At 49.2% G+C, this 24,373-nt stretch overlaps 1 protein-coding gene across 10 annotated transcripts in view; it reads left to right on the top strand.

Annotated features, from left to right (window-relative positions):
- Positions 1-24,373, top strand: part of SZT2 (SZT2 subunit of KICSTOR complex) — a 57,317-nt gene that overhangs the window by 2,532 nt on the left and 30,412 nt on the right. For 6 of the 10 annotated variants that reach the window (XM_080601826.1, XM_080601824.1, XM_080601828.1 and 3 more), the window contains exons 5-28: positions 479-610; positions 2,673-2,832; positions 3,284-3,390; positions 3,583-3,793; positions 5,003-5,173; positions 10,482-10,713; positions 11,333-11,462; positions 12,690-12,832; positions 13,429-13,581; positions 13,857-13,971; positions 15,669-15,874; positions 16,274-16,498; positions 16,873-16,951; positions 17,316-17,413; positions 17,646-17,814; positions 18,292-18,406; positions 19,898-20,011; positions 20,483-20,683; positions 20,801-20,913; positions 21,423-21,564; positions 21,941-22,105; positions 22,811-23,015; positions 23,253-23,365; positions 23,831-24,089. In XM_080601826.1, coding sequence (XP_080457952.1) covers positions 479-610; positions 2,673-2,832; positions 3,284-3,390; positions 3,583-3,793; positions 5,003-5,173; positions 10,482-10,713; positions 11,333-11,462; positions 12,690-12,832; positions 13,429-13,581; positions 13,857-13,971; positions 15,669-15,874; positions 16,274-16,498; positions 16,873-16,951; positions 17,316-17,413; positions 17,646-17,814; positions 18,292-18,406; positions 19,898-20,011; positions 20,483-20,683; positions 20,801-20,913; positions 21,423-21,564; positions 21,941-22,105; positions 22,811-23,015; positions 23,253-23,365; positions 23,831-24,089 — 3,758 coding nt within the window. Of the gene's footprint in view, positions 1-478; positions 611-2,672; positions 2,833-3,283; positions 3,391-3,582; positions 3,794-5,002; positions 5,174-10,481; positions 10,714-11,332; positions 11,463-12,689; positions 12,833-13,428; positions 13,582-13,856; positions 13,972-15,668; positions 15,875-16,273; positions 16,499-16,872; positions 16,952-17,315; positions 17,414-17,645; positions 17,815-18,291; positions 18,407-19,897; positions 20,012-20,482; positions 20,684-20,800; positions 20,914-21,422; positions 21,565-21,940; positions 22,106-22,810; positions 23,016-23,252; positions 23,366-23,830; positions 24,090-24,373 lie in introns of those variants that run through there. The other 4 variants (XM_080601821.1, XM_080601825.1, XM_080601822.1 and 1 more) reach the window with 2 other exon arrangements.

The following is a 24,373-nucleotide window of genomic DNA, read 5'->3' as shown; positions in this document are numbered from 1 at the left end:
GCCTCTTCTCTAATGTTTGATCTAAGGTTTTTTTTCCGCTATTTCAACTTACTGTTCTTCTATCCAGCCACTTACTGGAAGATAGTTGGATCAGTCAGTAGCTGGGTTAGATTGGAGTGAACAGGTCTTCCTTAGAAATGTGGGCCAGAGTTAATGCCTTCTAACGAGGATCTCACCTTAATTTTTCCTGCCGACTGCTTATCTTAGAAGAAGGAAAAGTAGAAATTTCTTGCCCAAAAGGGAGACATCCCAGAGACCAATGTGAGCATCTGCTGCAGAGTGCACTGCAGATGCCACAGAACACCGCTGCACGCAGGCAGATGGCTGCAGGCAGGACAAGAGAGGCCTGTGCTGTACCTCTGCTTTGTAAGGGACGTGTCTGAACTGTGCTGCACCGAACCGTGTTCCCGTGTACCATTGTGGGGGCTGCCACAATAAAACCTGAACTTGGTGACTGACGTGTGTGTCCTCGGGCCAGGTACTGTTCCAGGGCTGCCAGCTGGATGAGACGAAGCGAGAAGCCTTCCTGCACCAGGTTTACACGCAGCTGTGTGCCTTTGAGAACAAGGTGGCAGAGATGCTCCAACAGCAGTATGAACCCAAACCGCAGGTGAGGAGGGCAGAGGTGGTTGGGGCTTCTTGCTCACTGGAGATCTGCTCTGTGAGGCCTGGCAACAAGAGGAGCAGTGGTGTAGGTCTGGAGAAGGAACAGCTCAGGAGTCTGGAAGAAAACTTTTTGGAATACAGCAACAAGAACACTGAATAAAGCAGAACCAGTAAGTGTTTAGGAGAAGGACTGATGAAAGCAGTTATCTTTCCCAAGATTATTGTAATAAAGGGCCTGAATAAAGTACAGTAAAGCAGCTTGACTTCTTTGACATCGTGGGACAGACCGTAGGATGTGCTTTCTCTCTGAAGAAAATGGTGGGAGAGGTGATTACACCCCTATCATTAGTTTATAAATAGCTGTGAGTATGCCCTTGGCCCTTATTACAATCTTGAATGAAAATACTTCCTTGTCACCACAAAAACTGACCATGAAACTGAATATGCGGCTGGTGCAGTTCCTGATACTCCTTGAAATCTGAAGCAGATGCTGTTTAGTGGCTAAGGATACAGGTGTCAGCCAGCTAAGGACAGCACTGTAAACTACAGCTGAGGAGGACAGTAAAAGTGTGACTTTGTAGGAATTCAGGGTGTCTATGAATTTCTCATCGAGAGAGTGCATTAGGGTACTGGTACGCTGCTCTACAGTCGGAATCGTATCTGTGAGGACTCTTCTCACACTCAGAGGCGTTTTTGGCCTGGTTGAGGTTGTTTAGTCCTTACTTAGTGTTAGTTTTTAGTGTCTGAGCTCAAAGCAAGGGAAAAAAAGGTCCCAGTCATATGAGCAAAAGGCTACTTGTGACCCCTCACAGTTATGTATCAGAAGTGCATAAAATCTCACGTTCTAGCTGAAATTTGTCTTTGAATACAAAGACTGACAGTACTGGAATAAGAAGGGGCCTGCAGGAAGTAAACAGTTTTCTAGCATGACCAGCTGGTGTTTTGCAGTGCTTTGTATGCATTCCTGCTTGCTGCAGTATTTCTCTCATAACAAACTACCCTGTAACTAATGCCATGCAAATCCAGGAGAGAGACGCACTTGCAGGCCAGAGGAACTGGCGAGTCCTGCCACAGGCTGTGGGGTGGAGGTGGGAGGCCCCAGGGGAAAGGCAGGAACTGAAACTTTTTTTTTTTTAACTTTTGAAGTTGCATTAGCTGTGTTGCTGTCAACAAGAGTCTGAACTGAAGGCATCTACCAAACCGAAGTGATGGATAGTCAGGTTTTTTGCTCGCAGCAGCAGACTGCTCTCATTCGTGCAGAACAAAAGTTCAGTTTGTTCTAACTCTGTTTTCCAAGCTCCAGACATCTGTGTAGCTGTACAGGGGAGGGTCTCACCCATTCTCTGTGTTAGCAGTAAAAATGAAGCAATAGTTTATTACAGGGTTGCCCCGTCAGAGCCTTCTGGAGATGAGGGGACTATGAACACAGTAGGTTCTTCACCACTGTAATTATACAAATTTTAGGCTTTGCCTGGGGAATACTTTTGATAGAAAATGCCGGAGAAGCCTACTTGCATTTGCTTATATCAGCACTGCATAACTAGTGCTGGTTGAACAGATAAATATAAAGGCACTAGACTTCGTCCTTACAAGGCTCCTTGTACGCTCTGCTGCCGTGCTTCAGAGGTGAGACACAGCTGTTTGAGTGTCTTGTGCCTTTGTGGATTTTACTTGAGGAAATGCTAAGTGGCTGCAGCTTCTACTAGATGACAAGTTAAAAATAAAGGTATTCAGCATCTCTAACTGAGAAATGCTTTGCTCCACAAAGGAGCTTGAGTGACCCCAAAGCGTCTCATCTTTCCCATAGTGTCAGAAATCAACTTATAATAAAGTTCTGAGCATGTTGTCCCCTTCCTCCACCCCCAGGAAGCCTTTCCCAGCTGTTCTAAGGGGCCCGAGAGACTAGGACTTTGAGAGAACCTGGAAATTTAAGCTAAAAGTGGAGTCTGCCAAAGTACAACAAGGCTGTGGTACCATGGGGCTGCTAGGCTGAAGGCTGTTTGGGAGAATGGGACGTTGGGTTTTTTTGTTTGTTTATTTATTTATTTTTTTTTTTCCTCTCCCAGGTGGATTTATCACCTCTGAGCCAAGAGGGCCCTGGTGATGTGCAGGAGCCATCAGGGAGGAAGCCCAGTGTGTCTGTTGTCACTGCTGACGTTGGCCTGGTCAGCATGGTCCGGCAGGGAATACTGGCGCTGCAGCTGCTGCCCTCCAACTCCAGCGCAGGTTGGCTTCGTTCTCTGGCTTTCAGGGTGCCCGGCTGTCTGCGAGGGCTGCGTTCCTCTTGCTGTAGGCTGAGATGAATTTTGTAAGGGCTGGTACGTGGACCCTTCAGTTAGGGATGAAATTCCAACGGCAGCTTTTGCTCTGCCCTCCGTGGGCTAATTGTGGTGGGATTGGGAAGGAGGAAAACATTGCATCACACACCAGGTGTCAGCGTTGGAGAGTTTGTGAGGTAGCATAGCCATGATTGTTGCTTGGAATAACCCAGGGTGTGCGGAGCTGTGCTGAGTGCTTCACTGTGCCTTGTTGAGAAGCTTGCCAGCTCTAAAATGCCTTTTGTGTCCTAAGACATCCCAAGGTTTTACTTTTTACCTTTGCCCTGCCTAAATTCTATACCAGGAGAGCGGTAGCTGGTTGAGGTGGAAGATGCTCTAAGATAATGCCTTCTTTACAGGTATAATAATAATTACGGATGGTGTGACCAGCGTCCCCGATGTGGCTGTGTGTGAGACTTTACTCAACCAGCTCCGCAGCGGCACTGTGGCCTGCTCCTTTGTCCAGGTACGTGTGCTGTTAGCAGGGACTGTGGGGGCTGCTTCCTGCCAGAGGGACGAAGGTGAGTTGCTGCTGGTAGTGTTCACCCTCCAGAGGGGAAGAGGGGACCTTGCTGCCTGTCTGAGCCCTTCAACAGTCCTCTCCCACGTCCTCAGCAGTGCTGTGCTCACTCAGGTCTCTTCTTTATCCATCCATTAGGTGGGCGGTGTCTACTCATACGATTGCAGCTTTGGCCATGTTCCCAATGTGGAACTGATGAAATTCATTGCCATGGCCACTTTTGGTGCTTACCTCTCCACGTGCCCCGAGCTGGATCCCCTGAGCCTGGATCTGAACGTGTATCACAAGGCATTTCTGCTGTACTCCTTCCTGCGTACCGGAGAGTCCCTGAATCCAGAATACTACTGCGGTGAGGAGTGTGCATGTCCTCCTTCCGGCAGAAGAGGGTCTTATAGCACCAATCTTTGGGGTGACTCCCTCAGGCTTGGTTATGCTGATGTTCCCCCTTGTCCTCTACGGGCCCTTGTGAGTATTGTGGAGGCAAGGGAAAGGCAGCAGTTTGTGTGACTTGGCAGGAATGCTGCCTTCCCACATGGGCAGTGTTTGTGTTCGTGCCTGTGTGAGACAGAGGGCCCCGAGGGCGCTCACTGTCTTGGACTCCACAGAGCTCTGTGCCTCCTGTAGGCTCTGGGCACTACTGGGCCGTGCAGCCTAATCCGTCACTGCCCTCCTGGTTCCAGGAATTGGGTGGATTGGGGAAAACTAATGCCCAGTTCTGTGCCATTCCCCTTTCTTTGGACTTCACTCAGGAAACTGTAATTAGGCCTTCCATGTTGGAACTTGGAGGGGGTGAGAAGTTCTCTTCCAGGCCTTCCTCCACACTGGCTAGCTCACAGATGGGGACGTCTTGGAAAGCTTGTCCTCATCAGGCTTGCAGATGGCAGTTTGGATTGAAAGATTAAACTCCTGAGAACCACCCCAAATGCCTCTCTTGGTCGTTCTTATGCCGTGTGTGTTAGCAGCTGGGAGTATGCCAAGAGAGATTAGTTACCAATAAAGCACGGAGACACCCGTTCGTGCCCGGCTATAGTGCTGCTGCCATCTGTGCTTTCCGCAGCTTGCCAGCAGAAACTGCGCACAGTGAAAAGTTTGAAGAGAGCTGGCACGGGATGCCATCGGGGATGTTGAATCTGAAAAGGATCAGGTGTCAGTGGTTTAAACCTAAAGCTTCCACAGCCTGATACCTTTCAGAAAGTACTTGGGAATTTGAGGTTTTCCAGGGAAAGGGGTAAAGCGCAAAAGCTTCCTGTGTGACTATTTTAACAGCTGTGTGTTTCCTGCCTGCTTAGGCTAAACGTGTAGCTCTTAATACCTGCCTTGTCACAAAGGCTGTCCCATAGGAAGCAGGGCCTGACACCCCACCCTGCCTCATGCCAGCAGACCTGTTTGCTGTGTTGCAGAACCGGGAGTAGGTGTAAGTGATGCCTGAAGGATGTACTGTCCTCCGGGCCAGTGGGTGTTCCAGGCGGCTCCTGTAAAGCACCTGGGGAGGGCTCTTGCTGTAGGAAGAGGAGCAGGGGAGCTGCTCCCTCATAAACCCCATCTCTGTTGTTTGCAGTGTCGCAGCACCGACTGTTCAATGAGCACCTGGTGTCTGCCAGCAGCAACCCTGCTCTGGCTATGAGGAGGAAGAAGCACACGGAGAAGGAGGTGCACGCCGACCTCGTGAGCATTGTCTCAGTCCGGCTGCGCGAGGGCTACAGCATCCGGGAGGTCAACATCACAAAAGGTGACAGCTCAGTAATGGGCCTGGAGGCTTGCACAGGGCTCCGTACCAACTGTGCAGAGCACAGTGCAGGCTCTGCCATCTTAGCAGAGTGCTGGTACAGGGGGAAAGGAGCCTTTTTCCCCAAACCGTGACAAAGTTTGTTTTCTGTAACAATTGCAGGGCACAGGATTGCTCAGGATGTTTGCACAGTTGTGTACTTACTCATTATATGTGCATGTGGAGGGACAGACAAACTGACCTTTTTTTATCTTGGTAATGAGTCCCCACAGCTGCAAGAAAACTAATGACATAACTTGTGGTTTTGGAGAGTTTTCTAGGCTTTCCTCTCCATTTCCCCCTTTTTTTTTGTCCCTTTCTAGTCTTTTGCCAGATGCACTCCGAAATATTAACACAAAGTTGAGCCCTTCAGTACAAAAGATTCAAAGCCTCCTAACTACAGCGTTCCAAACGAAGAAACTGGGGGAACCAAAGAGAATGTTTGGTGAAAATGCTCCATCAGTCAGAACTGTGACCAATGCTAGAAAAACACATTCAGTGGTCCTATTCTCTCTGACTTGCTAGAAGTTGTTACGGCACCTTGAGAAGTAGCCACTAAGTAAGGGACTGTGAATGATTTGAGTATCCCAAGGAGTGCCTGTAAGCCCTACCTAACTTTCTAGCCACCAGTCACAGCTGGAGATGGAGCCTTAACTGAAGGGGAGATGAGAAAAATGTAAATGCAAGTTATCAATTGCAAGCAAGGCAACAAATTACTTTTGACTTTTACAATGACCAGCAGAAACCCTGAAGAATAAAATTTGTTTACACAGTGTAAATGTGTACGACACCTAGTGATCCAGTGTCTTCACTATCCTCTTTGGGATATTAGCACACAGAATACATTTTATATGAGAGAATCAAGTCTGTGATAAGATTTAAAAATAATTCCAAACATGCCATGTGATGGCATGTTCTTCTGCCTTAAGACCATATAAGTTGGTGTCATGCTGTGCTTGGAAGATTGTCCCAGAGCTGCATTGCTCTTTCTCTAGCTTCCTTTCTAAACTTACTCAGACCAAATTAGACTTGTGTGACTTTATTATCCTTAATTAAGTTTATCCTCCTCTGGCATTGCACAAACTTATTTAGGAAGAATGCCTTTCTCCATTTAACCTTCCTTTTGGCAGGTTAGGCAAGCCAATGTTTCAGTCTCCTTTTGCAAGGACAGGCTTTCTGTTCTGTTTATTTTTCTTAACAGTACTTTTTTTCCAGTTCGTTTTCAGTTTGGTTTCATATTTCTTGAAACAGTTGATAAGTGTTGTAGATGTGGTTTTATCGCTGCCTTGCCTTAGTAATGCCAATATTTCTGAAGTAAAATACCCTATCTGATAGACCAGGAATCGCGTGAGCTTTCCCCATGATTGCATTATATTGTTAGCTCAGAAATGCCTGCATCTTTTACATACCTGTGTTTCCAGCTGCTGAGTCTTATGGTTTTGGTTTGTTGGTTTTGTTTGCTTTCTAGTAGTCCCTAAATGTGCTGTTCTTCACATCGCAGTAGACTAAATTAATCTCTTGCTTTGGTCTAAGTGGTCAGTTCACTCTTCCTGTGTGATGACTGGGAGTTGTTCTTCTGGCCTGATGATTTTTACAAACAGAATGAATCTGAAACCAGTTGGGGGGGGAAGAAAGACGTTGGCCTTGGTTTGTTTTGGTGTTGGTTTGTTTGAGGTTTATTTATTTTTGTTTTGTTTTCTGTGCAGTGTGTTTTGTTGTTTTTGTTGTTTGTTTCTTTTGAATGTTGCTAACAATTAGATTACACAGGATAATTTCTAAAGATGGTCTTCAAGGAATACCCAAATTTTTTTGTTTTGGGAATTTTCTGTTTAAACTAAGAAATCTCCAAAGGTTTCCCACTGAGAAGCTCCATCTCTCCTTACAGTGTCCCCAGGTTGCTTTCACTAATCCGTAGGTGTGGCCTGAGATGCTTCCATTAAATCCAGACAGATTAGGTCCATTGCGCTCTCCTTGTCTAGGAATGCCTACGGAACAGTCCGACAAGTCAGTTCCTGTCCAGGTTGTGCTCAGTACTGTCTCTTTTGTCCTTCTGTGCACCAGCTCACTTACAGCTTACTGCTGAGAGGCTTTCTTACATCTGCCAACAACGGTGAAGTGCTCTTGGTGACGGCGGAGCCCCATACAGAAATGCTGGAAGAGGCAGCGGGTGTGAATCATTCCGAAAGCAGTCAGACAAATCCACGCTGTACCTTTTTTGCACAAGGGAGGAGCTACAACCTCTAGCTCAGGGTATTGTAAGGCAGCAAATTCCTGGGCTCTGAAAGAATGCATCAGAAAGATCACTGCACGCTTAGCGTGCTCCGTGCACTTTTGTCTAGGCATCTTCCTGCCTTCCTTCAGCTGTTGGACGCTGAGTTGGTCGTTTGCTCTTACAAGAGCAGAAGAGTGGCTGTACTGGGTTGGTGTTGCCTTTGGTGATGAGTAGCTAAGGGCAAGGAGGAGTAAGGATAGGGTGAACATAGATACTCCCTTTCACGTTTCCTTTGTTTTCACTTTGAGCACCCTCAATCTGTCTGCAGCTCAGGGGCTCCCAGAGCCAAAAATACTTCCCGTGTATTTCCATGAGGTCTTTTTAGAAGGAATTTAAAAACGACATGTCTGAACTATCAAAAATATAGCGTGTATTTCTATGCCAGCCTTCAAAATAGTAGGAGATGTTACTTAGCCTTTGGAAAGGCTAAATGCCCTGGGGAATTGCTGGCTCTGATCAGAAAAATTGTTGAACTAACATCTTACAGTAGAATTTATAAAAGATCAAGACATTTAGACATCCAGCACTGCCTCTGCAAAGTAAAAGCATGCTTGGCTAATCAGGGCTCTCTGGGCCATTCTGTAGAGAAATGTCTAACAAAGAACAGTTAATTAACCTGGATTGCCAAAAGCTTTTGCCAAAGCTTGCCAACTAGAGGCTGTTAAAGAGCCAACCTGGCTGTGAAGCAAGAGGAAGGAGTGCAGCTGTGGACTTTGACACTGTCGCTTTTCTGCTTTACTTTGCCAAAGGCAAAAAAGAATAAATAGCTAGCTTTGTGCTCGGAGGTGCCTGAGAGGTTGGTTGTGGTATTTATAAGTGCTCTGGTTACCCTCACGATTTGATTCCAGATACTTAGGTGTTTAGAAGGCTACTATAGTTAGTTGGGAATACAGAACTGCTTGTGAAAGGGGAAGAACTGGGAAGTATGGAAGAGAGAAGCTCGGCCTGAGAAGGTGTGATGGAGCTCAGCTCCTCTCCTGTTTTTTTTCTGGGACAATGGCAGAGGACTGCTGCCTGTAAAAATAACAATAAAAATAATTAAAAAAGGAAAACAAAACACAATTTTGTGTTGTTGTGCACTGGGGAGAGAAAGAAAGCTTGGAAAACTTTTTTTTTTTTTTTTGAAACTTCATCTTCTGTGAAGCCAGTCCAGCACCAAAAATGGCTGGGCATAGTCTGGCCAGTGAGAATGGCAGTTCTCAGTGTTTTCTTTTAAAAAAAGAAAAAAAAATCTCTGGTTTTCTAAATACCATAAACTGGTATATCGTAAAGCTGGACTTCATGAAAGAAATCAAAGAAGCAAACACCTTTATTAGCTATTAAGTTAAGAAACAGAAATGGATTGGTGAGCAGTAAGAACAGACTGAAGATCCATCTAGGTATGACTTCAAACTAAGTGAATATTTTTTGCCTGTGATTTTAGTTTTGCTTGTGTTGGATAGTAAGAGCAAAGCCAGGATGACTAATGGAAACAGCTGGAAACTTCCTACAGTGGAAATAGGAAATATTTTCATTAATGATCTAGACGAAAAATAAGTAGGAATTTACTTATCATGTTTGCTGTTGATGAAGTAGGAAGGCTTTGTTATGAGAACCAAAATATTGTGCAGAAAGCAATGGATGAGCAGTAGGAATAAAATGCACTTTAGCAGCATGAAACGGGAAGACATGCATTTATAAATTCTTGTTTATACATCCATTGATAAATACTTATTCATGGATAGTCCGTCACAGGCTGCTGACTATGGTTTGGTTTAACCTACACAGTAAAAGCTGAAACTGGATGAGGATTTCTCCCCCCTAGTACATGCTGCTTATTGATTTTTCTGGTAACGAAGCTTCTCAGAATAAAAACAATTTCAGCAAAACAGCAGCCAAGCATGAATTGGGCATGTACTCTGAAAGGCTTCTTCTGAATTTTGGTGGGGGAAGGGTGCTCTAAGGCAGCCTCCTAGTAGGCACCAGGGGAGTAAAAAGCAGGATAGCTTTAAAATGTCGTGTAATCAGCCCATGAAGGAGGTGGCATGATGTATCTATGACAGCAGCAAATGCAACTCTGCAGGAAACATAAGATCTAGGCTGGTGACCTGTTCGGATGGTTTCCAGCACATCTAATCGCTCACCTCACAAATTCTGCAGGTCTGGCAAACTACAGAGCAGGCTGGACATCAGAACAGATGATTGAGCAGTTGAAACAGCAGCGTGGTGCTGCTATAGAAAATCATGTGTTCCCTGGGTTGTTTTGGTACAAATAGACATGCACGGTCAGCAGGACTGGGACATTTTCTGCTCTTCTGGCTCAGTGAGGCTTGCTGTCGGGTGTTTGCGTTAATTGTGCTAGAGATGCAATGGCCATCTCAAAGAAAGAGATGAAACTACAGTTTGAAGAGTGGGTGAATATTAATTCTTAACTTCTTTACTTTGGGATCAGCTGAGGAGAAGAGGGTAAGCATGGTGAGAAGCTCTTGGTACTTGAAGATTCTTGAAGATTGCATGAAATACTCTCTGTGCAGAAAGAACGTGCAGTTCAAATCAAGAATTGGTCCTCACCTTCCATGGCAAGGACCTTCCTTTTTGATCAGGTCCCATCATGTCCGAACATCCATGTTTCTGCAGTGGGATCGATTTAAGTGCAGTCTGCAGAGTTAAGCTTAAAGGCCTTGCTTATCAGGGCAAAGCAAAAGTTTTCTTGGAAACAAAGCTGAGGCTGTAAAGACAGCCCATTGCAAATGTCAGCACCTCCCCCAAGTTTCGGTTGCCTTCTGTAGTTCAGCTAGTACGTGTGCATTTAAAGGACTGTTCACCAAATGCTGTTGAGCAAGCAAAGCCTCCCTCTGTTGGAGAGGAGAGAGAATGACTTCAGTTAGAGCAGCTTTTAGATGACTTTCTCTTCCTCATGGTCAATAAGCAATCTCTGTGTCCTTGGGAGCCCATGGTCAGAGATAAAGCTCAGATGTTTGCAGAACAAGCACTTGTAACTATTCCTCTGCTCTCACGCAGGTGGGTCTCAGCTGGAGGTGAAACTCGTGCTGCTTTGGAAGCACAACATGAGGATAGAGTACTTAGCTGTGACACCCTGGCCCCTGGACCCATCAAAGCGCAGCACGTGGGTAGAGGTGACGATGGAGGGGAGCTACGACATCTTGCACGACATCAGCTGCACCATGAGGAAACCCATCACCAGTCTGTACCGCACTACAGTCATCCGGCGCTTCTGGAACACCTTGCAGAGGTGAGCTGCACCATCCCTAGCAGTCCTGAGTCCATTGTAACCAAAAAATCCCCTTCTTGGCATGCTGGGGCATGGGTTATGTAGATGGCCTTCCCAACCCAGGGTCCCAAAGGAATGTGCTTCCGGGGAAGAGGCACCGCAGGCAACAAGCTTGACTTCTGGCCAAGGAAAATACTCCAACTGGCCTGTGACCTTGTCTGTAACGTTGCTTCATGGTGAAGGTATTGCTTCTTCTGAGTCCTGATGCTGTGATGCGAACCTTAATTCTGACTGCCATCCCATGGAGGCGGTGTGTTCCTACAGCGCTGCCTTGCCGTGAAGGCTTGTGCTGCAATAGGTTTATATGCAGTAGCCGTGCTGCACCGTGATGTTAGGAAAACCCCTCGTGTCTCCTAGGCCTTAGGGTTATGACCATTTCCTGGCCAGGGTGACCATTGCTCCCCACTGCTCTACAGATTTCCTTCTTAGCACTTCTTTCCGAACTTTGATCATCTGTCTCTTGAGTTGGGGCAGATGGGTTCCCAAGACACAGGGAGTGTTGCACGTGCAGCCACTGGGTGACTGAGGCATTGAAGGGGAGAACATGGGTTTGTGTGGCTAACTGCCTCTTCTCTTTCAGCATCAACCAGACGGATCAGATGTTGGTTCATCTGCAGTCTTTTGACACAGTCCCAGAACACTTCACCATTCCTGAGAGCACCAAGAATGGGGTACCTCTCTTCTACATCCCCCCAGGCTCCACCACTCCGGTACGTCCCCTCTCTGTGCCATTTAGTGTAGGACAAATTGTCCCTCCTGCTGTTCTGTATTGCACCTGGGGATGCTGAGTCCCAACAAGCAACCAAGTTCTTCTGTAACTCAGTCTTCATCTCTTGCTCTTTGTCCCAATCAGTAACAGCTCAAGTACAATTCAGTATCCGTGAACGTCCCATCCCATGTTTTTTCCCCTCCGAGACATCACTCTATGTCTTTATTGCTGCAGCTACACCTCTAAGCCTCACAGCAAGTCTCCTAAGCATGCTGCAAAGCCTTCTCTTGTAGTGATGTGTGAGACTGATGGTCAAGCTGACACTACTGCCGTGCTTTTTTCAATGATATGCGTGGAGTTGCTGCTGGCAGCCTTGTACCCTGGTGATATATCACGAGGTGAAGATAGGTTCTGCTAAATGGCTTTTATTTAATAGGCTCATTGCTCTGAGCACTTGTGAAGGGTGAAAGAGACATATTTGTCATCAGCACAGCAGAAACAAAAAATTATGAGCGAAGTTTCCACTGTGAAGTTCACAGAACAAAAGTGCTAACATGCTACCTGGTCCTTGCTAGTAGTGTCCTTGGCTTTGGCAGAAGATGATGACTAGCAGATATCAAAGTTAGGAGAGCTGTCATTTAAATTTTATTGCTTAAGCCCTTTACTCCTTAAGGCTTATGTAACAAATTTACTCTCTGCATGGATATACATCCCACGGTGTGTCTGGAGCATCCCATCTTATGGCTAACCACTTTATTCCTGCGTCAGCAGTGTTGCTGTAGTTGGTGGAACTACAGTGTTACCATACAAACAGGTCAGAGTTGCCCAGTGCCACCTATTGCTGGTACGCTATTTGCATGTGCTCTCTCAGGCGGGTTTTCTCGGTGTTTAGTTGTTCTGCTGACACAAGCCAAATATCCTCCTATCAGAAAAGACACCATTACATATGCTATCTCTTCTGTAGTTGAATTACTTGATGCTAAGTAGTTAAGTTCCTAATTAACTTGACATTTCAGAAGCCTAATTTATTTTTACTTATGTTGCACTGTTTCAATGTGAACACGTTTAGTTATTTTTCTGTGAGGCAGTTCTTGAAAGCCAGGGATGCGGCTAGCCTTCTAGACCTACACAGCTAGTCATGAGAGAAATTCCTGTGCTCTCTGGGTGGAACTAGACAGATTCTTGCTGCACGTTGCCTCTTACCGATCCATCCTGTCATTTTTCTCAGGTGCTGTCCCTGCAACACAGCGGGTCTGACTCAAGCCATTCCCAGTTTGCCTCCTACTGGAAGCCTATCCTCTCCATGGATGCCAACTTCTGGCAGCGGTGGCTGCACATGCATCGCATCGTTCTCCTCCTGGAGCATGACACGTATGTAACTGGCAGGGCTGAGCTTGTGTGCACCAGGTAGGCCAGCCGGGGAAAGCACAGCATCGGTTTGTCCAGCCAAACACCGTGGAAACTGCATGGCAATTCAGTCCTGCTACAGAGCTGCAGGTGTCTGTGGCCAGGGGAAGGACTTTGCTAGCTGGATGTGACAGATGATAAGGGCTCACTTCTCTGGGAGGGACTGTTGGTTGGAAAGTCAGCTTTTGGTGAGAGGGAGTTCTGGAGAGTATGAATTGTTTCTCAAGTCCTTGGATTTGGATTGCCTGACTGCAGGGGGTGCGGACCATACAGCTGAAGCTATCCCACAGGCTTTTGTTTGCTTTTTGTATGGAGGGAGTTAGAAACAGTACAAGAGCGTGCTCTCTGCAAGCTGGAGAATGGGGTCCCTGAGCACTCAGGGAGTGTGGCTCTTGCTCACGGGCATGGGATATGTTTGGATATGGGTGGAAGGAGGATATGTGCAGGAAGAAGGCTGTGCTGGTTGGATGAGTTGCAATGGGTGTAGCAAAGTCTCTCTAAGCTTTGGGGAGGAGAAGAGAAACTGTGGTTTTAAAATGACTGTTTGCTGCACTCTGCAGGCCTGTGCCCAAGCACCTGCACACGCCGGGCAACAACGGCCGCTACAGCACCATCCAGTGCCGCATCTCCCACTCTGCCCTTACCTCCTTGCTGCGGGACTGGAGCAGCTTTGTGCTGGTGGAAGGCTACTCCTACGTCAAACTGATCCATGGGTGAGTGGCTCGGAGACAGTCCTGTGTGGGTAACTGGGCACGTGGCCAGGCCAGAGATCCAGCTAGACCAGTATGCTGTGGTGGGCCAGAAGCTGATGTCTAGAGCAAGACACGTAGTTGTAAAACTCTGTATTCCGAACTGCTGCCACTGGGTTTCAGCAGAGCCTGGAGGGAGAGGGAAGGTAGCTGGGGCCTGAGGGGGGGGGTTGTGTGTGCTAGAACTGATGAGTTGCTGCCATGTTACATTCAGCCCTGTCTTAATCCATCCTCCCTAGCTCTGAGGATCCTACTCCTTCCTCATTCTACGTGGTGCGGATCATCTCCAAAGCTCCATGCATGGTTCTCCGACTGGGCTTCCCCATCGGCACGCCTGCACAGGCCAGGAACAAGGTGAGAGCTGGCTGCCTGCCTCCTGGGGTAGGAGCAAAGCACGTAGTTTTGGATGTGGAAGTGGTGGGTAGATCACAGGCAACACTCAATATATTAAGGCTTAGGTAGGTGTGAGTTTACTGTTACAGGAAGGAACAGTTTGGACAAAGCTTTCTTTGTTAAGTCTGCGAAAGATCTAAATCCAAAAACTCGAAGATCAATAAATAGCTGGTCATGTGAATGCTCTTCCCCCTGCTTAATAGAACTGTGGGCCTTGAAATGACTCACAGGTTATCTAGACTATCCTTGTGACCAAAGCACAATCAATACTGTTTGTCAGGAGCAGCAGATACTTGTCTGACTCATCTGTGGAGACCTCTAAGATGGAGGTACTACATGTTCCCTAGGTTATCTGCTGCAGTAGGTGGTAAAGTGCATGTATGTATTGTATAATCTAGGCGAGGAGAGGGGTTAGAGTTAAGATGCAAACAACGCCCTGTGTGACCAGTACAGGGATGGAAAAAAACAGTGGCACACAGAAAATGCTTTAGAGAGATGCAAGTCTGCTAGATAGACTTTTAATAACCCCTTTGTACCCAAAGAAATGGGCTGCCCCAGTCAGATTCAGAAGGTGGGGTTACTGCATGAACTGTATCTCCAGCTCCAGTGGCAGAGACAAGTCTAAGTGTTCCTAGGTGAAACAGTAAGTGTGACAGATGTCCTGCTAATAATCTGTGTGAACCTTTTGGTATAAACAAGGGGTTTATCGTTAAACCTTGATCTTTGGACTTCAGGAAAGAAATCTTCGGTTTGTCTCACTTAACTTTAGTGTTAGATTAGTCTGAGGAGAAGCTGACAAATACACGAAGGACCATCACTTTTTGAGATAATGGTGATCCTAGATAACACTGACTGCTCTGGCACTCTGTTGGACCTGCCCTTTCAAGTCATTAGGAGATCCAGGCTTTGGGTACTGGTTGCATGGACAGGTTTTATGAAGGAGTTCTCTCTAGCAGGTATAAGTTAAAACCTGCCTCATGAAGAAGGTGTGAGACAGGCACCATACCCTGCAGCTGTGGGCAAGCTCCAGAGCATTGCAGCAGCAGCTGTAAATCATAAATTGTATAATGCACAATCTTCTTTCTTTTTTATTCTTTTTTCACCTGCCAGAGGTCGTTTGGAAAGTATTTTGGAAAAAATAACCTAACCTACAAAATTAGTTAGTCTCTTGAAATCTTTTACTATAGAGATTTGACACATGAGTGTGATAGTGGGGGACTGTATCAGCTGTGGGAACAGTGGCCCTGTCTTTAAATGTAGTAGTTTACATTTACTACAGGCTGTTGAGGGGAGGAGGAGTGAGGGTGAGTACTTGGCCTGCTTCTGTAGAGGGGCTAGCATGCAATTAATTTTTTTCTTTAGAATTATGGAAGGTGATTTCTCCAGCCTTGAAACAATCTTTGGGTTGTTCTGACCTTTTTTTTGTGCTTTTGAAAGTCTTTGTTGTGATTGTTAAAATGCAGACCTAAGAACCTTGTGTCATTTTGGCCTTGGTCTTACTAGGGCCTCAGAAATAGAATGATCTTTAATTCTTCTTCAGTATATTTGAGGACTGTGTTACTCCTTTTAGTCAGACTCTTGTTCTGGAAGCTTATTTTGCATAGCGTATTTCTCCAGACAAAGGTGGTCATGTTTACCTTTTGCTTCTGCCATGACAGATAGTGGAGGAGTTACGGGACCGAATCTTGCAGCTCCGCTTTCCCCACAGGGTCCAGAGCAAGGAGGCAACTCCAAAAGCGAAGAGGAAAATGCTTGGCAGCAGTTCTCCCTCCAAGTCCCCACCTGTGGCTGGGGCCCAGTCAGCCCTCTCGGACAGACCCTGCCTCGTAGTGCTGCACAAGCCTTTGGAGAAGCTGCTCATCAGGTAGCGATGGGGAGCCGGGCGGTCAGTGCGGCCTCCTTGCCCTGGGAGGTGGGAGGAAGAGGGGCTGTGGGTGGTGCTGCCAGCGGCAGGATGGGAGGGCTGTGAAGCCTGGGCTTGTGGGGCTTTGGGTTGTGTGGCTAGGAATGGTGGCTGGAGTCTGGGGGGGCTGTGACTTGCAGGGGGCCTTGCTGGAAAGGCAGATTTGTTACTCTCACCAAGTATGATGCAGAATTAAGCTTAGTTAGCACTGTGTGAGCGGGATACTGTGCTGGGCTAGCCACATTCTGCTGCTGGAGGGCTCTGTCCCAGGCCTAGCAAGCAGGCTGTGAATCCAAGCAGCTCTGATGCTGAGCAGAACTTCCTTTGTACCTCAGCAAGCCAAACTTTTCTTTCTCCTAGGTATGAGAAGCTGCCTTCTGACTATCGAGCTCCCTTCATTCTCAACCTGGAGCATCCTCCGGTGTCTGGCCCGCTCACTATGGTGGCCAATCGTACTGCCTCTTCCACCCTGGCCTCGCTGTCCCGCTACTTCTACCACCAGCGTTGGATATGGAGCGTCCAGTCGGGGCTGGCACCAGCCGTGCCCATCACAGCTGTAGCCCAGCTCCTTTCCACACTCACAGAGTAAGTTGTACACCTGAATGAAGATGCTTTCTGTGGGGTCCTGGGGGTGCAGATCTGAGGCAGAGAGTTTTGGTCCTGCACACAGCTTCCAGAGCTACTTGGGCCAGTGCTTTACCCAGTTCTGCAGCTGCAGTTGAGGAAAAGGAGTGTCCTGGAAGACATACAAAAGGGCAGGTGGTGTTACTATGTCCGGAGTGTGCTGATCTTCACTCAGGCTGTCCTGTGCAAAGTGCCACCTTTCCATATTCTCTGTGTGCAAATCCCTCCCTTGGGAAGGGAGGTGTTATGGAGTGAGGGGTTGAGTCATTCTTGTATTTAAGGCTTGCAGTACAGCTAGTGAAATCCTCTTTGTCTGACTGCCTCTCTGTTGCCAGGGTCCGTCTGTCAGAGGGTTTCCACTTTGCATCCAGCGGGGATGGAATTATCAACATGGTGCTGGAGCTGCCTATACAGGTGAGCCTGGAGGCTGCTGTGGGGAGGGAATCCTCTGTGGCTTCTTAGGTGGATTCACCTTCCTGCGCTGGGTGTGTGGGATTCACCTTCCCACCTGCTTCTAGCATGTACCCTTGCTGTGTATAGGGAGACTTACCTCCTTCCCTGAAGAAAAGCAGCCTGTGGGTCTTTTCCTGTCTTTACCAGCAGTTAGAGAGCTGCTTTGCTGGCAGTGACAGGCTGTGCTGGAGGAGTTCTTGGGGCTGGTGCAGGCTCCCTCTCTCCCCCACCATGAGCTGAAGGATGGGGCCGTGCTGTGTAACAGGGCTCTGGGTAGGTGTGGGCTGTTGCTGCTGGCCGGGCTTATGCTGTGTCTCCCCTCCAGATTGACGGCTCAAGTGAGAGCAGCAGCGGCAGAGAGAAGCACACCTGTGTTGTCCAGTACATCCTCTTCCCCCCACATTCCACTTCCACCAAGGACAGGTGAGGCTGGCCCTGCTCCTGGGGAGGGCTGGCAGCAGGGGGGGCACAGCTCCAGACTTGCCCTTCGCAGGTAGCAACAGAACAGACACCTACCTGTCACAGGTAGCTCACCACGTAGATGGGGCTTTGCCTGCACACCTGCAGTTTTTGTGGCTGCTCTCACAGCTCTGAGAGGAGCTGCAGTAAGCTTCTGCCTCTGTTCCATCTCATAGGATTTATGTTTTTCCTCCAGCTTTTCCACCGATGATGACAATGATACAGAGGTGGAGGCCATTGAGGTGGACACAGAGCTGAACCTGGTCACTGAGTGCTGGGTAGAGCCCCAGAGTGGCTATGTGCACAGTACTGCTGAGAACTGGAAGCACCTCCACGGCTTGCCCTACCAGAAAATACCTAAAGCGGTGAGTCCCTGAAAGGGTTTGGGCATGTGCTCTGTTGTGGGGAGAGGGGGTTTTGTTGCAAGTGCACCACAACACTGCAGGTAAGTCTCTGAGGGCCAGAAGAGATGGCAGTGCTGGTAACAGAGGAGGCTGAGATTTCCAGAAGAGGAACTGGGCTGCTGGACAGAAACGGCTTCTGAATTGCAAGGCAGTGGATGCAGTGGTGCTCTGGGGTAGGTGGTTCCAAGAGCCATTCCAGTAGAGGGGAGCGGGCTGGGTCAGAGAACGGATTGCAGGCAGCACTGCCTGTGTACCCCCTGAACAGGGCAAAGGGAAGCTGACAGGCTGGTGGAGCAGCGGGGAGCAATGAGTGAGAGTAAAGGGGTCAGGGGACAGGAACGTGGGTGTTTCCTCTCCATGCCTTTGAAGTGCTTTCTGCTGCATTTGGGGATAGCAAAATTCTGCTGCACACAGCTGAGCCTTGACTGCTTATTGCAGCTCTATCCACGGGACCTTGCGTGCATTGCCACCATGCTGACATTTGAGTACATCAGCCAGTTGTGCCAGAACAAGGAGTGGGTCTGCCCTCCTTCAGACACCAAAGCTACTGAAGGTGAGCACAGCGTACATGTCCTAGCAGTTCTGAGGGAGCAAAAGGCAGCCAGGCCCTGAATGTACTGGGGAATGCTAGATGCTTCTGCAAGGTTGAACATTTATTTTGACAATGACTTTCTAGACTTTGATGGCTCCGGATCACTTTTGCACTTGTGCTAAGCTACCAGAGATCTGGCTTCATCCTAGGAAGGCCAAAAAAGCACTGAGACTTTCTGCCCGGACTGGGGAAGTGACGAGGTGGCTCTGCTTGAACAGGGGGCTGGACCAGATGACCCACAGAGGTCCTTTCTAACTGTAGCTCTTCTGTGAGAGGGGCTGGTTTCTGGAGCAGAAGGAAGATGAGCTCACCCGTGCAGCGATGGGCAGGGGATGTCTGGGCAGGTGGTTGTACAGAAATTGCAAATGATGCAAGCAGAAGCTCCTCCATCCTCTGGAAACTCTTGGAACTGAGCAGTTTGTGTCTTGTAACTGAGTCTTGTGTCTTGTAACTGAGCAGCTCGTGGGACGTTTTTGTTGTGGTGGCCCTGTTCATGTCTAAACCCTCTGTGAATGTTCCGTTATCTCATGAAGACAGGGAAAGAGCTCTTGGGAGGTCTGGTCTGTCCTCCAGGGTAGGATTGCGCTACTCTGATCTGACAGGATTATTGTAGTTCACTGAAAAATCCAGGAATGTGGGAGGGGGTTCACTCCTGCCAGGCAATCTGTTCCAGTATCTCACTGTTTTTGCTTTAAAGCTTTTCCCAAATGTCTAGTCTAATGTTGCTTCTTGTCACTGGTTTATCCCATCCTAGATCTTCTGTTTGCTTGCCTTGCAGCGGCACACAACAGGTGTTGAGTGGGTTTGAGGGAGCCAAGATCACCCCGAAGTCTGAGGGCAGGACCTGAAGGAGCCCTGTTGGGTCATTTCACTGCTCCCGTGGGAGGAGGAGAGGGCCAGGAAAGCTCAGGGCATGGAGGTCAGAGACTCCTTCCTGAGTAAGAGGACAGGAAATGTCTGCAGGGATGTGCAGAGCCTGCCGGATGGGAGATCGCTCACAGGAGCCGGGGGGAAGAGAGGGGTGTCCTTGTCCCTGACATGTCTGGCTCCTAGCGTGGCCGTTGGCCTCCAGCGGCGTTTCCTGTGACACCAATGTACAGTGCTTTGTGGGCCTGGCTGTGCTGCAGGCGGCCTGGGCTGTGTAGGGCCTCGTGGTTTCCAGTCCATCCTTGTGTGAAGATGGCAATAAGCCCAGGGGACTCTAAGAGTGAGATACCTCTCTGCAGGTACCTCACAACCTGCTGCAGGTTCCATCAGGCTTTGGTCTTCCCCACGCTCATTCTTTGTATCCCTCTGCCCTCCCACGCAGAGGGAACTGGGGCAGTGCTGTTGTTGATTGTCACTTGTGCTCACGTGCTGTGCTTGGGGCTGGCACCGTGCACGTACAAGTGACCTGGGGGGCAGGACCCCGTGGTGTCATGAGGAACGTCGCATTCCCAATTCTTCTTGTAGATCCAGACATGGGGGCTGGTTTCCGAGTGCATGAGATCCCGTTCCAGTTCAACCTCATGAAGCTGTTGCCCAGGTGCCAGCAGGTCGAAATGTTCTTCCTGATGCTGACAAAAGGTAAGTGCCTCTTCACTGCCTGCCTTCTCCTGTCCTCGTTCCCTGGCTTTGGGCACCCTGCTGTGTGTGCTTGTCTCCCTGGGAAGCGGGTCGTGGGGCTGCCATGCCTCTTCTGTTCTTCTCAGCTCTGCAGCCCGAGGGCTGTGCAGATACATTGCTTTCTTGGGATGGCAGTTTTGGAAGCGCTGCTTTTGTAAGCATCCAGCCTAGGCAGTTGCTCTGTGTGGCAGTTTCTTGTCCTTCTCCTCGGGCATCTCCAGAACAGTTACAGCAGCATGGCGAGTCAGTGCAGGGCAGCTCGTGAGGCTGGCGCTGCATCTCAGCATCCTCCAAGGCAGACTTGCAGGGGTGCTGCAGGAAACTTCTGGCTGTGTGGAAGTGTCACTTTGCAAGGGGCTGCTTCCTGGGAGCCTGGGCTGGTGGTGGCTGTGGAGATGCTGTCTCTGAAGTTGCCGTGGTTCTGTTTTGGAGCAGAGAATGAGGAGGTGACCAAGGACTCTTCATTTGTGCCCAATGAAATGCTACTAAACCTCTTCCATGGCTGCCTGCAGCACGACCTCAGTGATCGGGAGATCCCCATGGCTGATGCTGATCACGTCGCTTTCATGGAGCAGGTTCTGCAGCGGGATCGTGATGGCCATCAACCACCCTTCACTCTCCCTGTGATCCGAGGTAAGGGCCAGGAGCACGGCAGCAGGGACGCTGGCGGCTGGGGTGTCTCAGGAGCCTTGCTTTCAAGTCTCTTCCTCAGCTGGTGTTCCTCAGGTTGGTTTCTCTGCTCCATTCTAGAAGAAACCTTGAAAGCCTCTGGGACCGTGGAGCAGCAGGATACTTCTGCATCCTATCATCTGGTTGGCAGCAATGGCACCAGGGATATGACTGGCTCCACGAGTACTCTGCAGGTACTGCTACACTGCTGTCCCTCTCCTGAGCCCTCTCTGGGGGGCAAGGGAGCAGCTGTTGAGGATCAGGAGAGTTAGCGTGTGGGCTGAGAACAGGTAGAAAGGCTGCTGTTTTCCCCACAGCTGGCAGCAGTTTAAGCTGTAGCCTGTGGCTGAAGTCAAGCAGGAATCCAGTAGGTGTGTGGGCAGTTGCACTCACCATGGGCCTAGCCTGTTAGAGCAGCACTGATGCTGCGCTGCAAAGAAGCTCAGAAACCATGGGCAATCATTGCCTCGAGGTCAGAACCAGCCCCAGCAAAGCTGGTTTAAGTTAAGCATCTCATGACTGTATGCACTGTATTTCCTGGAGCCAGGCTGCTCTGAGAATGCTGCGTGGACTCGCCACAGAGTGATTTCAGCGCCATGCCAACCAGCAGTCGTGGAGGAACTTGCTCTGTGTGGTTTCTACTTGCCCTGGGGTAGGCAGTGCCATGTGCTGTGAACTTACCCAGCTTCTGCTCTTTCATCAGAGCCTTGGCAACGCAGAGCTGCCTGAGGATGATGTGACCCTGAGTGATGCTTCGGGGCCCTTTCCCCCGCAGTGGCGATGCTACGCGAAGCTGGTCAATCCGCAGCATGTCTTCCTGACCTTTCTGCCAGCCACGTTCTCAGGTGAGTTCCCCTGTTGTGGGGAGGGAGAAGATCCAGCAGTCCCAAGCACCTCCTCGGGAAAACAATAAAAGCTCTTCTAGGATGGAGGGAAGACTGAACAGCAGAATCTAAACCTAGTCTTCTTGCACTATATGGCCAAGAATAGAGCAGTGCAAAGTGGTGAGTGTCTTGTTCTCTCCTTGGACGTGGTGCTGCTCACTGCTGATGGGATGATTTGGGAGAGTCCCTGCTTCTGGGCATTGGGGCTGGTAGGCTCAGCTGGAGGAACTCTTTGGAACACAGGCAGTGGGAACCTCTGCCCTCTTGGGAATCTATGTGGAGGGGTTAAGCTGTTCACACTGAATAGAGGATGATTTTTTTATTGTTTTTTTTCCAGATGTGCAGAAGCTGATGGCTTGCGGATTGGACAAGCCTCCAAAAGATGAGAGTAGATCTGGAGAAGATACCCTGAGACCTGTCTCTGCAGAGCGAAGCAGGCCTGAGTCTGAAGAAGGGGATGCTGCAGTGCCATTACCTACCCTCAGCATAACACCAGCGCATGGTACTGCCCTCAGAACTACACCTGGCTAACGTTAGTGCAAGGCCTTTCCTTGGCTATTCCCAAGCACAGTGGTTCCTGCTGGTGGGCAGATTGCGGCAGCAGGAATAACACACCACTACAGCCTGTCAGCTCCTGCCTGGCACTCAGCATAGTCAAGATCAGGACAAGGGGCACAGCAAAACCTCAGCCAACTTTCATGCTGTTTATGGGAGAGTGAAGGAGTGCAACGTGAGCTGAGGGAGCATGGCAGAAGGCTGGATCCCCGTGGACCAGGAGGTTGTAGGTTTATAGAGACTGCTAGGAAAGGCAGTCACTGGTTTACACAGGAAAGTCAGCAACTATTGCATTATGATCTAGACTGGCACTACCAGCAGCACGTTGCCTTAGAGAGAAAAGCACAGGTGGCGTCCTGAGGCGTGTGGCATTTGATTGATCAGCCCCTGGTGTAGTCAGCCAGGTCTGGGGATGGTGCGTTGTGCTGCTGCAGGAGGTGGTGGTAGTGGTGACAGGTCACAGCTGCCCAGGAAGGACATCAGTGTGGCCCAGGCGCTGCGCTGAGTGGTTGGGTGCTGGCTGGGGGAATGGCCCTGGGTTTTGAGTGGTGAGAATCTTGTAAAACCATAGCTGCTGTGGGAGCCGTGACCTTGCAGGCCAGGAATGAGGAACTCATTGAAGGCCTTTATCTCAGGATTCTTTCTCTTGCAGAAGTGAGCCGTGACACTGGAGAGCAGGGTGGCCCCTCACGGAGAGATGTACACATCTCCTTCTGTCGCCAGAACTCACAAAGTGAGCTAGGCGAGTGTCGCAGATTTCGCTGCCCCATTTATATCTACAGCTGCTCTCTGGAGTTGTTACGGGAGCAGCTTGTCAGCCCACGGACACATCGTTCTCCCCGGGACATCTTTTTCAGGTAATGCCAACCATACTCGGCTCCTAGACAGTGGGCAGAGGAGCATCCCTTGTCAGGAGTGCCCCTGACAAGAGGCTGGCTCTAGCCCTGCCTTCTTCTCTTGGCTTGGCTTATCTACCTTAGAGCAGCCACTGCCTGTGCATGTGCTATGGCTCTGCTTTACTGGCGTCAGAGCCATTTACAGTCTAAAACATGCTTTACAGGTGCTGAAGGCTTCTGTGGCTCCTTTTTTCCCAGGTCCCAGTCTCTGGAGCGTCCTCCTGCTGCTGCTTGGTTAGACCACAAGCATAAGGAGTTGGTGAGTTACTGCACACTGCTGCAGGAACACTCCCACCAGTGCTACGTGAAAGGTGAGGAGTAGCATGATGGGTTTGAGGCAGCGTTGGGGCTGGACCCTGGGTCTCCTTTAAGAAAGCAGTGTCTTATTTTTCCTGTGATGTTACCCTGAGGAAAAAGGGAGGAGGTGTGGGACAGCTCTCTCACCAGGAAGGACTTAAAGATGCCTCAGTATATTCCCTGTGGGCCTTGCACAGGCTGTTCCTGGACCTGTGCAGTGCTGTGGTGGTGGGATTCCTTCTTGGGCTTTTTCTCTCAGCTTCAGGGTGACAGATCCCTAGGCCACTCTTGGCATGGCCAAGGCCAGGCTAATGCATAGTGCTAGACATCCTGTCTGAGTCTTGTCTCACAGCATTGACAGCAGCTCTGTGCTGGGACTTGGTGAAAGCCTGGTCTTTGCTCCCCAGAATAAGGCTATTGCCCGATTCTCGTGGCCTCACATCCTTGCAGTGGGCTCGAGAGCTGTGTTTGATCCGCAGGGCTGTTCAAGAGCCTTCAGCAGTCACACAGCATCAGTTCCCAAGACCTGCTTACAGCCATGGACTACTGCGAGGAGCTGCTCCAGGAGATCGACATCACCAACTTCCTGCTGACAGTGTGCAGCCACGTCCGCTCCTTCCGAGAGAGCCACCAACATTTCCGTATGCACCCCAAGACTGCCAGTTTCCAAGTGGGCAGCATAGAACAAGAAGAGGAGCAGAGCTCTAGGGAACGGGGTGTCTTGGTCTCTGAATCAAGGTAGGGGCCTGCCTTGGTCTTGCTTGTGCTCTGAACGTTGGGCTGGGACAGATCAAGCATCAGCTGCTGCTTCTAGAAAGGATGTCGTAGGGCAGGTGTTAAAAGAGACATGTGTAGGAAAACATATTTCCACTGGAATGTGCCCCTAGTATGTCATCTACCAGGACCTTCTCGTTTTTATGATCTCTGGTGACGTGCATCTTTTACCTGTCCCTTGTAGTCTTAACTCGTAAGTCCCAACTGGCCTGGGCTGGAGGGCAGTTTGTCTGCAAGTAACACTCTCA

This window comes from Anser brachyrhynchus (assembly GCF_964034855.1).
Source record: "Anser brachyrhynchus genome assembly, chromosome: 8".
NCBI classification, from domain to species: Eukaryota; Metazoa; Chordata; class Aves; order Anseriformes; family Anatidae; genus Anser; species Anser brachyrhynchus.
The sequence above is the reverse complement of the archived record's forward strand: the minus strand, read 5'-3'. Positions and strand labels throughout refer to the sequence as shown.